Source organism: Pelophylax lessonae (genome assembly GCF_965119305.1).
Source record: "Pelophylax lessonae genome assembly, chromosome: 3".
NCBI classification, from domain to species: domain Eukaryota; kingdom Metazoa; phylum Chordata; class Amphibia; order Anura; family Ranidae; genus Pelophylax; species Pelophylax lessonae.
The window spans coordinates 306,085,024-306,101,480 of NC_138770.1; the positions used below are offsets into that span (position 1 = coordinate 306,085,024).

Consider the following 16,457-nt stretch of genomic DNA (forward strand, 5'->3'; position numbering starts at 1 on the left):
ATTAAGATATTGGCACTGTGAGATGTAAATCTGACTCTTTTATTACACATCTTTCATCACAGTTAACATACTTATGAAAATAATATGATTTTGCATTGTAACATATTGTATTGTTACAGCTGTAGACCTTTTTGATTATGGAACAAGTGCTGGTGATATTGCCTATGTATCAAGAAGAACAGATTTTACTTCTCCCTTGTTCCAGCCATTGATGGGATTCCCCTTCGGAAACCAAATAAGGAATTTCCTTTATGTGAGTTCTTATTGCTTAGTTTGATTATAATGTCAGTGTGTATATATCGCTTTAGAACAATAACAATTGTATTGGTTTACTTTCTCTTTAGTACACAGACAATGGACAAATCATCTTTCCATCATCCAGAAATAATATCTTCTCTTACCCAAATCCTCCAGTCAATGGATTCAGTACAGGTTGCACCCCTGCATCAATAGCTGTGTTTTGGAATGATGCTGATTTTTCCAAAAATGTGGGAACTACCTATTACAAAGTGAGTCTTACTAAATGTCATTAATGCTTTTATTCTTTAAATAGAATTCTCAAACCTTCATTATATATACGGTACAATGCATCCTTTATCACCATAAAATTCTATAAATACTTCTATAGCCATAGAAAATGTAAAAGGATGAGGATGTAGTGCAAGAAAGCTTGATAGTAGCTGAATAGTAACTCATACGTATTTTTTAAATTACAGGAATATGATTCAAGAAATAACACTGTAGTTCAAAGAGTTGAAGGCTTGATTAAGAACTATATGAAAACATCATACACTGCTCAGTGGACATTGAAGATTACCTGGGAGAATGCTTCTGCTTATCCAGCAACTGAAAATTATGTCAAGGTAAATTGCATACAATAAATCTTATAGCATGATAGCAATGGTTTTACTTCTAAAAGTGACATTCTGTCATATTGTACACTTATAGACTAGCACATACCAGGCTGTGCTGACCACGGATGGATTTGTCTCCTGGGTGCTGATGCTATATAAAGATGGTGGCATGAACTGGGATCTAACTACACGCTTCACAAAACCATTGATGGGCTATTGTAGGTAAGGTTTGATTGCTGCAACTTTGTGTCTACAAATCATGTAGGTAAATGCTTCTAATTTAAAAATGATGTCTGCTAAATTTCTTGAAATTATTTAAACGTACATTATATGGATATTTGTAGTTAGTTCATAGTTTAGTATTATTACTAGTTATTATTGCAGTGTCAGTCTTAAACTAATTTATAAAATGGTTACATTTTTAAATGCTTAAAAATATTGTTGTTGCATTAAATACAGAGATTTTTAAATTAACTTTGCATTTGATTTAGTCTCATTCATCATGAATCAGATCTTTAGTATGTAATGAACAAATTTGACTTCCTATTAATGCATATAGTAGACTGTATATACTGTACCTACAAACTCTACATAAAAACAGTATTTACACAGTTTTACACAGATATCTAAAAGGACTGACCTTGATATTAATGTTCCTTTTCTTTTTCTAGTGACAATGGGGAATCATTTTTCAATAGCACCTTTATAAATAGCAATTCAGGTATGAACTATTAAAAATCTGTTTGTCTGCAAGTCATGCCCACCTTAAAAAAATGTTTTTGTAAGTTTAAGTCTGGATAACTCTGACATTTAATCTGGTTTCATATTATAAATAAAGGCCTTTTTTAATTGCCAGCACCAAGAATGGAAGAGAAAGGGGCAGCAACGCATGCAAATCAGGTTCTACTGCATTGCCCAGTGCTGCCATACAGTAAATAACAAGAGAAGCATGCTTACAAAATAGAAGATCATAGGATCTTCACTGTGTTGCTGCTTCTTCATTGTTCAATCACAAGCTTGGCTTGGGTTGGCTATTTTCCTTATTTGCATTGGAAAAAATTGAGGTCATCGAACCTTTTTTAAAGCTGGCTAAATTGGTAATTCAGAAATATGCGTTCCCACTAACTTGCCTGTCACACAAAAGAAGTGAAGGTGTAGTGAATCATATGTGCAAGGCAAAAGTTCTGGTTTGTATATCTCCGCAAATGACATTGATATGCAAAGTAAATATAGTTTCACTTTCCTAACTGAACATTCTTTAATCTTATAGTAAATCAACCCCACTGACTTGATATATACTATGGAATTCAAACTACAGATTGTCATAATAGAACAAAAGATACCTAATCATATAAAACTTATGCAAATCACTATACAACTAGTGAATTAGAAATAGAGATAAAAAAAAAAAAGTTATGTTGCATAGTTTTTCATTTTATAAAACATATTCATTACTTTTTAGTTAAAGCTTAGTTAAAACAGAACTAAAAAAAATGCTAGTAGGCACAGTTTTTTTGGTATGCCTGCTGCATCTGTAAGATACTAAAGAGTGTTCAATAAACAGATTAAAAAAAAAGATACTAAAGAGTGGAGTCTAGTACCAGGATATTGCAAATCCATTGTGCATACCAGCAGTTCCATAACAATCATTTTCTACCAGGAACTTTCTTTCAGTAAATGTTCATCTGTTCATTGTATCAATTATTTTTTCTACTAAAGTTGTATCTATTTGTGATATCTATATGCATTACATGACTGTTCTATCTCTGTTATATCTCTATTTGCAGATTTGCAAGATCTCATTATATATCCGCTGAACAGTACACGTCTGGATAACAGTCGTATGAATTGTCTGAACTGGTACAATGTTCAGCCGTTGCCATCGTCGTGGAATTCAGGCTTGCTCTCTTGTCCTTGCTTGTATAGACAAGGGATCTCCGATTTCCGGTTCAGAACAACAAAAGCAGGTACAAAAAGCATACCAAATGTATTTTTAGTACCAAAGTTTTAAAATGAAACTGTATGTGATTATTACTTAGGACAACTATAAACTTTCACTAGAAAGATATGATTCACATTTGTAAATGGAAATGCAGCATATATACATTTTGGTTGAAAAAATAAATGGAGAAAATGTTTATGTTCACTTTAACCATGGGGTTATTATGATAGTGTGACCATTAACTTTTAATAGTTAGGATGACACCAGGAAGTAAGGAAGCATTCCTTTTAGAGTAAATTAGATGATTTTTTTTTTTTGCCAAAAAAGCTACTTCACCTTTTGCTTTAATTTCCCATCTTTTCTGTCCATTCTGCATCTATGTCACTTTACTCTCTACTTCCCTTCCTATCCTCAATTTTTGTTCACCTTTCCACTTGCCTTCTCATTCCCCATAGTTCTTCCCTTTGTCCTTTCCTCTCCTGCCCCATTCTCCATCCTTCTTCTATTTTCCTTTTCTTTACTTTGCTGTCCCATCTCTTCTTTCCATACTCTTCCTAATGCTTTCACTTTTCAATCCTTATTCCTCCATCTTTCTTCTCTTTACCCCTTCTTCATAGTTCTTTCACTTTCCATTCCCCATTCCCCATTCTCCATCTTTCTTCTGTTTCCCTTTTCTTTCCTTTGTTGTTCTTTGCAATTTCCTTTTTTTCTTTTTTTTCTTTTAACAAATTTGCCTCTCAATTCCCCATGTTTATTTTGTGTTCCTCATTTATTTGTATTTCTCTCCCTTTCCCTTTGCTTCTAACTCTTCATTATTCTATTACAAGTTTAAGGAGTTTAGAATGTATAAATCATGCATAGAGTAGAACTAAAACTAAGACTGTGCTGTTACATTATAATCACTAGACCATTTTGCCCTTATTCAATAAAAGACCATATTTTAATTTGTAAGTACTGTAACCTATAGTGACCAACCAAAATTCCCTTGCTAAAGTCAGACTAATTGTGAGTTTAAGAATTAGCACAATGCTATTTGTACTGTTTACTGAATGAAAGAAGTTTGTTTGTTTATGTCAAAAGGAATTTTTAGCTGCAGCATTGTAATTTAGGCACCGTGTCTACTTTTTTTTTTATGTTATCTTGTATTTGGGACTTATAGGTGGGAGCAGCATAATCAGCTTGCTCCGCAGCACATCTCCCAATAGAAATAATGCTGGTGTAAGGTGCGTGTACTACCGGAAGAATCAGTTCCTAGAAGGGTTCCAAGAAATGTCTTGGATCCCTGCATCATCAAAATCTGGTAAGTGAAAATACTTTGGGTTAATTTACTAAAGGTAAAACAAATGTTCTCTAAGCAAAGTGAAGCTGTAATTCCTTCAGTCACTTAAAGATATGTAAGCAAAAATCTTTTTTTTTTTTCAAACTCCGAAAGACATGGGTGGGTATTTAAACTGAACAAAGCTTTTTTTTTTTTTTTTTAGCAAGGTAATGAAACACTCCTTTAGTATCTAAATTCCATAGGCTCTTGAGTCTATGCTATAGAAAGAAACTGATCACGGCATCTACATACCGATAAAGAAAATAATTAAATATTTAACTGATTACTCTTTTTGAGGTATTACTTTAAAGTGTAACTCTGGGCAATACTTTTTGGTAGAGTTGGGAAGGGTTAAAACTTCTGTCATGGTTTTTATTGCTCTTTCCCCTTCAGGAATATCTCTCTTTACCTTATCACCAAAACAGAAAATAATTATCTCTTCTCTGGGGACAAAGCTACAATAAAAACATTATTATTAGAAAACATTTTCTTTCACTTTCTGTTCTACTGACAATGGTATCGCCTGGACAAGAAACACGGGCAAATCTCCTCAATGGGATCTAAGACAGCAATAAAAAACCCCAACGAAGTCCAACCCCTCTTTTCTCTATCAAAAACAAAAGAAAAAAATGTCTGGAGCTATACCTTAAGGTTTAAAGGGCAGTACACACAGCTCAGATACCCTCTCTGCTGAACAAATGTTTTGGGAAAGTGAACCATACTTAACTTATCCCTGACTTCTGCATGTAGAGCCTAGGCAAGGGTGTTGCCATGCTTCTTATGGGATCATGGGAATGCTGAGTAATCCTAAACTTTGCAGTCTTGCTTTTGCATCATATTGGAGCCTTTTCTTCCATAATTTGGATTGCTCAACATTTTCAGGGATCTTACAGGAAGGAGTATGAGGGCACCCCTTACAGTGCAGAAGCTGGGGGTACAGTGTGTATATTTACTCCCCCCCCCCACACTTACTTACTTTTTTCTAGTATTTGTTTGTTAGTGCAAGGTCAGCTTTCATTCAATTTTCATTGTATGAACATGTCTATTGGGTGAACTATGATTATCAGTTTAGTAGGAAGCAGACTAGTATACTGTGTGTAATAGGCATTTATGGCTGGCAAGTCATACATGTGTCATGAGCTAATTAACCAATAAAGGCATATTTTAGTTCATTTATATTTAAATGGGCAGAATACCAACCTAATAAATGTCCCATTTGCTGTCTAGTTGCTACTTAACTTTACCTATAAATCCACAAGACTAGCCTAAATTATTGACACTCAGCTATTTTATCCAATCTTTATTTTGTGCTGTATAGTATAGACAAAATATCCACTATTTTCCCCTCCCCCTCATTAAAAATAGCTGAGTGTCAATAATTTAGTCGGATTTTGTAGATCTATAGGTGTACATATAGTTTTGCAAACTGAGCTGCAAGTGCAAAATGTTTTGCAATAATACAAAAAAAATGAAATGAGAAATTAGCACATTTTTATATCTTATCAGCATGATGCTCGTCACATTCACTTATATATGTTTAAAAAGTTTAAAGATTCTGAATTCCTTAAAAGGTTTAACACAATTTTCTCCTTAGATCGTGAACTGGATGCTTTTGACACATGCTGCAATGAAGTGGATGATCCCCAGTTTTGTTCAATGTATATGCAGAAGAGATTCCCAATCAGCTGCCGCAATTACAGGCCTTTAGTCCCTGGTAAACTTTTTTACTGTCCCTTTTTTCTATAATCAATAAAAAACGAATATAAATCTAAATTGTAGTATAGACTTGCCCTCTTTTGCTAAAAAGAAAAATGTTTCCAGAGGTACACACAAGCTATTTTACATTTTACAGGATGGATGTTTGGAGATCCTCATATCACAACCCTGGATGGTCTCAGCTACACGTTCAATGGACTTGGAGATTTCACACTTGTTAATGCATCAGTTGACAATATCAACTTCATTCTACAAGGACGTACAGTGCAGACTGGTACTGCACTGGCTACCAACTTTGCAGCATTTGCAGTACAGTACACCTCCAGTATTGCCAGCGTTAAAGTAAGTTTCAGTCAAGTGAAAATTGTCACATTGAACTTAAATAAATAAATAATCGATATGGCTTAGTGATGCCCTAAAGCTGAAAATCAAGAACAAAAATATTAATAATATTGTGCTAAAAGTGTAAAAACTGTGCCAAAAGTGTATACTTTGGTAAAGATGTAGGAACTTTTCCAACAACAACAAAAAAATACATTTTCTCTTACGTCCTCCAACAGTCGCCGCCCACTCACAAGTCTTCACCAATGGGTATTGACCTTTGCTCCGCAGGAGTAGCTAGGCAACAAGAATTGTTAATAACAAAAGCTTTTAGCATAGACACACCCCTAGGGGCTGTCCCCTCAGTCAATACCTCCCTGCACCAGCATTCCCAACTCAGTTTGATCTTGCCTAGCTTAGGAGTAGCAGGCTTTCCTGTGCTGGGGCTTCAGTCTCAGCCTTCTACCCTTTTTTGATTTTATTTCAAAGTATTTTTCTTTCCTTTCACTAGCTGTTATTTTGTCAGCTTTAGTTTAGGGTTCTTTGGATGAAGATGTTTATGCGGAGCTGGGTCTCGGACTGGCCGCCCTGGATCTCAGGGCTGAGTGCCAGATGGATCCCCAGCCTGCCATTGAGCGTTCAGCTTAGGTTCGCCCTGGCACATTGAACGACCCATCCCTGTTCGCTGCAGGGATGCTGCCTGTGAGGTGGCTACCTCACTGGACGCCATGCTGCGTTTTTTTGCTGCGGTTCACAAGCGTCCTGGCTGCGGCACTCCCTGTCTGCCTTGATAGCGGTTTGTCGCTGGAGACGGTTCCCCACGCCATCCGGTACGGTAAGTACCTTCTGTGTGGGGACCTTCTGTGTGGGTGTCAGTCTGTGGCTGTGTGTAACCCCCATGTCTGTGTAAACTGCGGGCTCCCTGTCAGATCCCTGTATGGATTGCATTGCCTTTGTGGGTTGCGAAGGGGGGGGCCCTCCCGCTCTGCTGTGAGCTCTGAATGGGTGCAGACATGCTTGTGTGGCGGCCGATGTATGCGACCCGCCATTTTTTTTTGCACATTTACTATGGCCGGCCCTGTCCCTGTACAGCGCCGTGTTTTGGCGCCATTCGCCGCTATTTTGGCAGGCCGCGCTCTTTTGAGCACATGCCGGCGCCATTTTCTTGTAGCCTCATCCCTCAGCCGAGCGGCCATGTTTGCGGAGCCTTCATAGGCTATATCACTCAGCCGGTTATTGCATCACTTCCTCTTTCTCTGGGACAGCGATCGGTGGCAGCAGCCTGTTTGTGCTCTCTCCAGGTTTTTTCCTTCTTTGCCCTGTCATTCCTTGCTCAGTGTCCTCTATCACTGCGGGATCGGTGCATACAGTAGTGTACGGTGGGCTGCGCTCGCCGTGGTGTTAAAGGGCCAGTACTCTTTTTTCCTTTCATTGCTGGGGCATGGATTCTCAGGATATCAAGTTTCCCCCCGCCCTGGTGGGGGACCAGGGGGCTGCTGCACCCCCGAGGGGGCTGATCTGGCCGCGGTAGTGGCGTCCTTAGTTTCTCAGGTGCAGATGCTGATGGCTGATCGATCCGCAAAAAGGGCAAGGTTGTCCATTTCCTCTGATTCAGAGGGCGATGTGGCTGGCGTGCCCTTCTCGGGGTCTCGCTCATCTCTGGACCTTATGGGGTCTGAGGGGGAGGCGGAGGTGGAGGGGGTTGATGTTTCTCCCCCTGGCTCTCCTGAAGAGCTTGCACTCATGGATGAGCTGATTACCTCTATCAAGGAGACACTGCACCTAGAGGATGAGCCCAATCTTCTCGCAAGACGCTGGCGGATTTTCCCTACGTGGGATCTCGCCTTTTGGGCGAGGCTTTGGATACTCTGATTAAAGGAGTTACGGGGGGCAAAAGTACTCTCTTGCCCCAGTCTCACAAGCATAAGTCCTTCCGTGGTAAACGGAATTCCTCGCTTAGGCCCTCTCAGGGGTCCTTTCGTGCCTTTCGGTCGCAATCCAAGGGCAAGCCCTTCAAAGGCCAAGGCTCCCAGAAGAAGCCGTGGGCAGGTAAACAGAAGTCTGGCCAGTCCGGTTCGACTTCCCATGCCAACTCCGCCTGAAGGGGCGCCCTCACCCGTTTCTGGGGTGGGGGGACGTCTGCGCGGTTTCCTACAACCTTGGCTGACCCACATTCGGGACAGCTGGGTTCAGGAAATCGTTCGATCTGGTTACAAGATCGAATTTCTCTCTCGGCCGGCGGGCAGATTTTTTCCCTCAAATCTTCAGCTGTCTCCGGAGCGCTTGCAGGATCTGCACCTGGCGGTGCGGGACCTGCGGGCCCAAGGGGTGGTTGTTCCGGTGCCTCATCGGGACAGATTTCGGGGGTTTTACTCCAATCTGTTCACTGTGCCCAGAAAGGAGGGCAAGGTGAGTCCGATTCTGGACTTAAAAGCTCTGAACCGCTTTGTGCGGGTTCGCAAGTTCCGCATGGAATCCCTGCGCTCAGTAGTGGCTGCCCTGAGTCCGGGGGAATTCATGGCCTCCATCGATCTGAAGGATGCGTACCTACACATCCCCATTTTCGAGGGTCACCAGAGGTACCTTCGATTCGCCATTGCGGAGGATCACTACCAATTTGTGGCGTTACCTTTCGGTCTCGCTTCGGCTCCGCGGGTTTTTACCAAGGTGCTGGCGCCGGTTCTGGCCCTGTTACGAACACAGGGCATTGCTGTCTTGGGGTATCTGGACGATATCCTGATAAGATCAAATGCCAGTCAGAGCCTGATGACCGACCTGTCCACCACAATGCGGACTCTGCAAGAGTTCGGTTGGACCGTAAACGTTCCGAAGTCGACTCTGTGCCCTTCGGTTCGTCTTCCCTACCTGGGAATGATTCTAGACTCTGTTCAGGCGAGGGTCTTCCTATCGGAAGACAAGCTCCGGGCACTTCAGGACGAGGCCAGGTCCCTCAGGGACAACTGGCACTCGTCTCTCCGGACATGCATGAGATGTCTAGGTTTGATGGTCTCGGCTTTCGAGGCGATCCCCTTTGCCCAGTTTCACACGCGGGGTCTCCAAGCGGAGATTCTTGCCGAGTGGGACGGGCGGCCGCGATCCCTGGATCTGCGGATCTCATTGAGCCAACGCACCAGAAGGGATCTTCTGTGGTGGCTCCAGTCCCCGGCAGTGTCAGGGGGCAAGTCTTTTCGTCCATTATTGTGGACGGTGATCACCACGGATGCCAGCCTGTCGGTCTGGGGTGGTGTTCTGGGCGTTCTGTCCGCCCAGGGAACTTGGTCGGAGGAGGAGTCCTCCCTTCCGATCAACATCCTGGAATTGGGGGCGATAAAGCTTTGTATTCTGCGATGGACGGACCGGCTTCGGGGCCGTCCAGTTCGGGTTCAGACGGACAATGCCACCGCAGTGGCCTATATCAACCATCAAGGGGGCACCAGGAGTGCCCGAGCGGCTCGGGAAGTGGCCGACATTCTGTCTTGGGCCGAGACGCACGTCCCGGCGATAACGGCAGTTCACATACTGGGGGTGGAGAACTGGCAGGCGGACTATCTGAGTCGCCAGACCCTGGACCAGGGGGAATGGTCCCTTCACCCGGATGTCTTCCAGATGTTGTGCGCGAAGTGGGGTTCTCCAGATGTGGACCTGTTTGCGTCTCGTCTAAACAACAAGGTGAAAGGTTCGTGGCAATGATGCGCGATCCTCGGGCGGACGCCTCGGACACGTTGGTGGCGCCCTGGCATCAGTATCATCTGATGTATGCCTTTCCCCTGATTCAACTACTGTCCAGGCTCCTTCGCAGGTTAGCCTCGGAACCGCATACGGTGATTATGGTGGCACCGGACTGGCCTCGCCGGTCTTGGTACGCAGACCTCGTAAATCTGGCAGTCGACGCTCCGTGGCGCCTGCCGCTTCGAGAAGACCTTCTGTCTCAAGGGCCGATATTCCATCCTGCTTTACAGTTGCTGGCTTTAACGGCCTGGCTGTTGAAAGCCAGGTCCTGAAGGATAGGGGTCTCTCCCCTGAGGTCATTCCCACTTTGATCAAGGCTAGAAAAGCCTCTTCAGGTAAAATTTATTACCGTACTTGGAGAGCATACTTTGCCTGGTGTGAGTCCAGGGGGTATTCCCCTCGCTCATACTCGGTGTCGAGAGTGTTGGCTTTCCTCCAAACTGGAGTGGACCAGCGTTTGGCACTGGCCACGATTAAGGGTCAGATTTCTGCGCTGGCCGTTCTCTTTCAACGCCCTGTGGCGTCTAATTCGTTGATTCGCGCCTTTGTTCAGGGGGTGCGACATTTGGCCCCTCCTAGGAGGGAGCCTTTGCCTCCATGGGACTTGAACTTAGTTCTGTCCGTGTTACAACAGGCTCCCTTTGAAAAGATCAGGGAGATCTCGTTGTCTCTGTTGTCCAAAAAGGTTGCCTTTTTGGTGGCGATCACTTCGGCTCGCAGGGTGTCGGAGCTGGCGGCTTTGTCCTGCAGCTCTCCCTACTTGGTGATTCACAAGGATAAGGTGGTCTTGCGACCTAACCCATCCTTTCTTCCGCAAAGGATCTCGGAGTTTCACCTTAATGAAGACATTGTCTTGCCTTCACTCTGCGCGAAACCTAAGCATCCGAAGGAGGTTGCCTTGCATTCCTTGGATGTTGTCTGGGCGATCAGGGTTTTCCTGTCGTCCACTAAATCTTTTCGCAAGTCGGATTCCCTCTTTGTCCTTCCTGAGGGTCCTCGGATGGGCATGGCGGCGTCGGCTGCGACCATCGCCAAATGGATCAGACAGACCATTGAGCAAGCCTATGCCTTGAAGGGGAAGGTTCCTCCCTTCCCTGTGAAGGCGCACTCTACCAGATTTTTGAGTACGTCTTCGGCTTACCGACATCAGGCTTCTGTGGCCCAGGTGTGTAAGGCGGCGACTTGGTCGTCCGTTCACACCTTCTCAAAATTTTATAAGGTGGATGTTCAGACATCGGCCGATGCCTCCTTTGGCCGTAAAGTTCTCAGTGCGGCAGTGTCTTAGGGACCCTTGTTTTTTTGGGCCCTTGGCTATTGGGGTGTTTTACCCCTGGGTTACTTGTTTTCCTGGGTTGTTGCTCATGTTGAGCACGTTTTCCTGTTGCCCAGTTGGTTCTCTTACTATGGTAAGGTTCCTTTCTCTTTTCTACGGTTGCGTCTCCCACCCCTCATGTCTACACTGCTTTGGGACATCCCATTGGTGAAGACTTGTGAGTGGGCGGCGACTGTCGGAGGACGTAAGAGAAAACTGAATTTTTGTAAAATCTTACCGTAAAATTCCTTTCTCTGAGTCCTCCGACAGTCGCCGCCCCCCGCCCCTCTTTTGGGGTTTTTGTGTACTCTTACTGCTATGCTACCAAACTGAGTTGGAAATGCTGGTGCAGGGAGGTATTGACTGAGGGGACAGCCCCTAGGGGTGTGTCTATGCTAAAAGCTTTTGTTATTTACAATTCTTGTTGCCTAGCTACTCCTGCGGAGCAAAGGTCAATACCCATTGGTGAAGACTTGTGAGTGGGCGGCGACTGTCGGAGGACTCAGAGAAAGGAATTTTACGGTAAGATTTTACAAAAATTCCGTTATATGTATCAGGTTCCTATTTGCACTCTGAACTGAATGAAGCTAAAAGAGCATATACATTAGTAATTATTTACCAAAAGAGTTGATAATCTTTATGTAAATATTCATTATTCATTTGCATGTTTATACCATTTACAGTAGAAAGATTCTCAGCTTCTTTAGCAAATCGGCCTCTATATGAATTCAATTTGTATGTGTTTTAGTATGTGTGTGCTTTAGTAATTGCTAATCAGCTGTGTTGCTCTTTGGACTTCATGCATTGGAATATACAGTAGATGCAGACTGTCTACATCTAGGCTGATTATTCACAGGTAATCACTCCATGACTAATTTATACCACCAAAAATAATGTACCACTTACACATATAGGGGTCAATGCACTAAGTGTTAAATAACAGCAAATAAAATGCGGTAAAAAAAACAAATTTTCTACAGTAATCTGTATTTGAAGGCAGAACTACCTTCTCAAATTTACTGATGCTTTGTAACCCAAGCTCCTTTAATAAATCCATCATGCCATATATTCCAAAAAATGTGTTTTTTTTTAAATATATGGCCTACTAGAGTTGTTGAAAGTGCTCTTTTCTATGTTTTTGGCCCAATTCTGTGCTGCTGCCTATGTTTATTTTGTGGAAACTAAAGAAAACTATATTTTTTTGAAATTTCTTTAAACATTTTTATTTGTTTTTCATATTCCTATCCAAGTTTAACTTGTTGTAATGGTGCATATAACCAAAAGTATTGGAGTGGCCACTTCAAGAGGTCACTCCTAGCTGAAGTAATTGTCATGGATGACATAAACCATTGTTGCACTTTTGTAAACATTTACTTAAAAAAAAATGTATTATAAGTTCATTTTTGCCGATGTTAACATTCAATTTGTACTGCACATTATGCATAATGAGCTTGTATGCATTGTATACTAGCTCATTATGAAATACTTAAATTAGAATGAGGGTGTCTTAGCAGCACCCGCACATCGCTGACATCTTCCCTGGTGTTTTTTCTGGGTTCACAGGCTCCAGCACTGAGCGGCCAGAGCTGCTAAGACGTCTTTGCTGCACATGCGTGTGGGAGTCACCTGTTTGCGGCCAGGGCTCTGAAGGTCCGACACGGTAAGCCGGACCTTCAGAGTGCATGGGCCGATTACATCATTGGCTACATGCATTCTATATATCTCCTAAACTGTGCAAGTTTAGGAGATAATCACAGTACCTATAGGTAAGCCTCATTATAGGCTTATCTCTAGGTACAAGTAAAAGGGGAGAGTTTACTTACTCTTTAAAGAGCAGCTCCAGGCAACAAGTAATATCAATTAGGAAACTTCTAATGCTATCTGGAAAACATAGCAACTGTGCCGTCAGAGAGCCTATCTTTTTACCCCAATTAGAGCTTTATATAAAATGCAACTAGCTATAAGAGGCATCTTTTAGGCTGCCTGGATAAAATGGCCTCTTGCTGCAAAGGACAAATGCCAGACTAATACATTGGAACTATTTAACATTTTAATATAATTGCGCTGCTATTTTTTACAGGTAGAGTGGTATCTTCAAATTAATGGCACCACATCCACCCTTATAAATGGTCAAATTGTGTCATTCACTCACTCAGAAGGTAGGTACATAAATACCCCTTGGTACAGTAGAAATTAAAAAGGTGACAGTTCATTGTACAATCCTTAAAGTTTACATGAGGACTATACACAATTATCATGCCATTATGATTTCAGAGGTTAGAAGAATTTGGGAAAAAAAAGCTTTGGAAGGTAAAATAGTTCAAATACAGTAAGCAATATATGAAATAGTTTTACCTACTAAAGGATTTACAGTGCTGTGACCCATACACCCGTTCCTCACTGCATAGCCAGGCACTTTTTTTTTCTGCTTTTTGGTTCAACTTTACACCAAGCAGATCATTTTTTCTTATGTCATCTGATTGGTTGTACCTGGGTAAATAGAGATACCAGTTTGTGAGAAAACCTCATAGTTTTTATGATGTCATTATATCACATAGTCATGGTCACATTTTTTTAAATTGCTATTTAAGCACTAAAAGCCTTCATTTCTTACAATATAGTAATTTATCTTACAAAAGATTATTTACCGTCAACATAAGAAACCAAACAGATCTTATAGTTCCTTCTATTTTTGTTGTTCATTTGAAAATGTATTTGTGCGCTATGTAAATGTAACAATCTGTGTTTATTTTTTTGATTTGCAGACATGGATGCTGAGATTAATGACAGCAACCCGACCGTCTTTTTACACAAAAATGACTCCATTACTGCAACCTTTGAAGGGATTCTGTCTGTGTCAGTGTCTCAGTATTCTGGAATGTTTAGTGCTGTGTCCAGTCTTCCAAATGAGTTTATTGGCACAACTAAAGGATTGCTAGGTATGTATCTATCTTATAATGAGAGTGCTGACCATGCCCTGGACCCAGCACTCACAGGCTCCCATTATTTCCAAATTTTTATACATTTCTTGTGCGTTATTAATTCTTGTTTACTAACATAATATTTCATAGGTAACTGGAATAATGACCAGAGTGATGATTTCATGAAACCAGATGGCACAACCATCCCCTCAAACAGCTCAGAAGAAGATATATATAATTATGGACTGCTATGTGAGTGCTTTGTTTCACATTATCCCATAACATGATAAGCTTGGCTTTAAGAATCAATTTAAACAAATCTTGGTGGCATTTACACATCAGGTGTCTTATTATATACTCATTTTGGTATTTTTGTTCATTGTATTTCTTTCTTAAATGAAAAGGTATTGAGTTAGATATGTACTGCATATACTGTATATATGTTAAATTATCTAGTTTTGTACATTAGCTACTAGAGAAAGCAAACACTTTCCTATTTATCAGCCACACAGAGATGCACTGTTTTTAATGAACTGGCTGACCTATATTTTCGCATAAAAGCAGAGGAGCAATAACTAAACTGTTCTGTAGCACTAAATAGCAGGAAGTAGGTTGTCCTCATAGTCATTTATAATTACACATTAAACATTAAAACTGATTTTAAAAGCATTAAAGCCAAACTTTATGCAGATATTAAATACACAAATGAATGCAGCTCTAATATATATATATATACAGTATATATATATATATATAGAGAAAGAAATACAATGAACAAAAATACCAAAATGAGTATATAATAAGACACCTGATGTGTAAATGCCACCAAGATTTGTTTAAATTGATTTTTTTTTTTTAATAGAAATAGTATAAGTACCTGAATTTGAATTGGTATCAGCCTATTGCAGTTCTTGTTAGGCAGGGATGGAGTGTTAGAAAAAGTAGCAGCAGAAGGAAGCATAACATTCGTGTACTGACAAGGAGCATGACAGAAAAAGAGAAAAACAATACTCTTGCACTTGAGAACTTTATGTGTGGCTGGTTAAAGCGGAGTTCCGGGCACAGAATCGTTTTTTTTTTTTCAATCTCCCCCTAACAATCACCCTTACACATCGATACATCCGCTAATCCTGGTTAGAATGGTGAAATAATGAGTTTGCAAGAATAAAATCTTACTTTATATAATTTCTGATGTGCGGCGCCATCTTTGTTGTGGATTGCCGAGTCCGTTGTGGGGAAATGTCTTCCCTTCTTCCTGATTCCAGTGGGCGTAGGCCTGTGAGTCAAGAAATGAGAACAGTGGTCGGGCGCCCATGTGACTGCAAAGTGCATCATGGGAGGGCCGAGGAAGAGCTCCCAGGACGCATTGCGGCAGGAAGTGACGAGGAGAGCCGAGGCACAGGAGGGAGGAAGTCCTTTGAAAGGTGAGTATACAAACCTCTGTAAACAGGTAAGTGAAAAAAAAAAAACTATGGGAATATCCAATTCTGACTCAGCGGAGAGTAAGGAATACAATGCAGTAATTATTAGAAATTGAATTTTGTGCCCGGAACTCCACTTTAAAATCGTGTGTCTCCACTAGTTCAGCCTCCACATTAGCTGTGCTGCCACTCACAACAGGTCAGGGAGACCAAATAGAACTCTATAATGAAAAAGCAAAAGAGCTCTGAGGAAGAGGGGACATCCCTCAAAACACATCAGTTCTTTTGGACTCTTCATTCCACAAGTGGCACTTGCCAGCAGATCATGCTGGGTGGTGGAGCACCTGGTGGACCGTATTTTTCTTGACATATGCATTTTTTTGTGAGTATAATTTATACATTTTTTAATAATAAATTGTTGCAAGGGTAATGCACTAAGCTGGTGCACCCTCTGTTCGTTTTTTTCATGACAGGAAAAGGGAGCAGGGTTACATACAGAAAAGCTCATCACTGTGGTGCTTCCCCTTCCACTGTCTAGACATAGGATGGGGGGGTCAAGGATGACCTGGGCTCAGAGGAAGTGGTTTTAAATATTCTGGCTATCAGACTGAGGATAACTTGTGGTGGAAAATAATTATTGAATGGAAAGCTTGGGATTGAAAATTGTATCTTTTAATGGACTATTATTTTTATCTTAGTAATATTCTGCTTTATCACACACTGAAATGTTTATTTACATCAAGCTGATCTTTGTCACATACATGCCTAAAAACATTAAAAAGAATATACAATCCCTTTAAAAGTATGGTCTTTAATGCTAGTAATTTATGATAAACACTATTCTTCTTAAAAGAGTTTCAGATTTCAGTGAGGACCTGTTCACACACTAGGTTCAATTCACTAAAATGAATGCATTATTATAA

At 41.3% G+C, this 16,457-nt stretch overlaps 1 protein-coding gene across 1 annotated transcript in view; it reads left to right on the top strand.

The window, feature by feature from the left end:
- Positions 1–16,457, top strand: part of MUC4 (mucin 4, cell surface associated) — a gene marked incomplete at its 5' end in the record, with an annotated part of 196,339 nt that overhangs the window by 91,655 nt on the left and 88,227 nt on the right. Inside the window, 12 exons of the mRNA XM_082250869.1 lie at positions 120–253; positions 345–509; positions 717–863; positions 949–1,076; positions 1,526–1,575; positions 2,642–2,821; positions 3,956–4,096; positions 5,709–5,828; positions 5,967–6,172; positions 13,273–13,351; positions 13,958–14,131; positions 14,264–14,365. Coding sequence (XP_082106995.1) covers positions 120–253; positions 345–509; positions 717–863; positions 949–1,076; positions 1,526–1,575; positions 2,642–2,821; positions 3,956–4,096; positions 5,709–5,828; positions 5,967–6,172; positions 13,273–13,351; positions 13,958–14,131; positions 14,264–14,365 — 1,626 coding nt within the window. The remainder of the gene's footprint in view (positions 1–119; positions 254–344; positions 510–716; positions 864–948; positions 1,077–1,525; positions 1,576–2,641; positions 2,822–3,955; positions 4,097–5,708; positions 5,829–5,966; positions 6,173–13,272; positions 13,352–13,957; positions 14,132–14,263; positions 14,366–16,457) is intronic.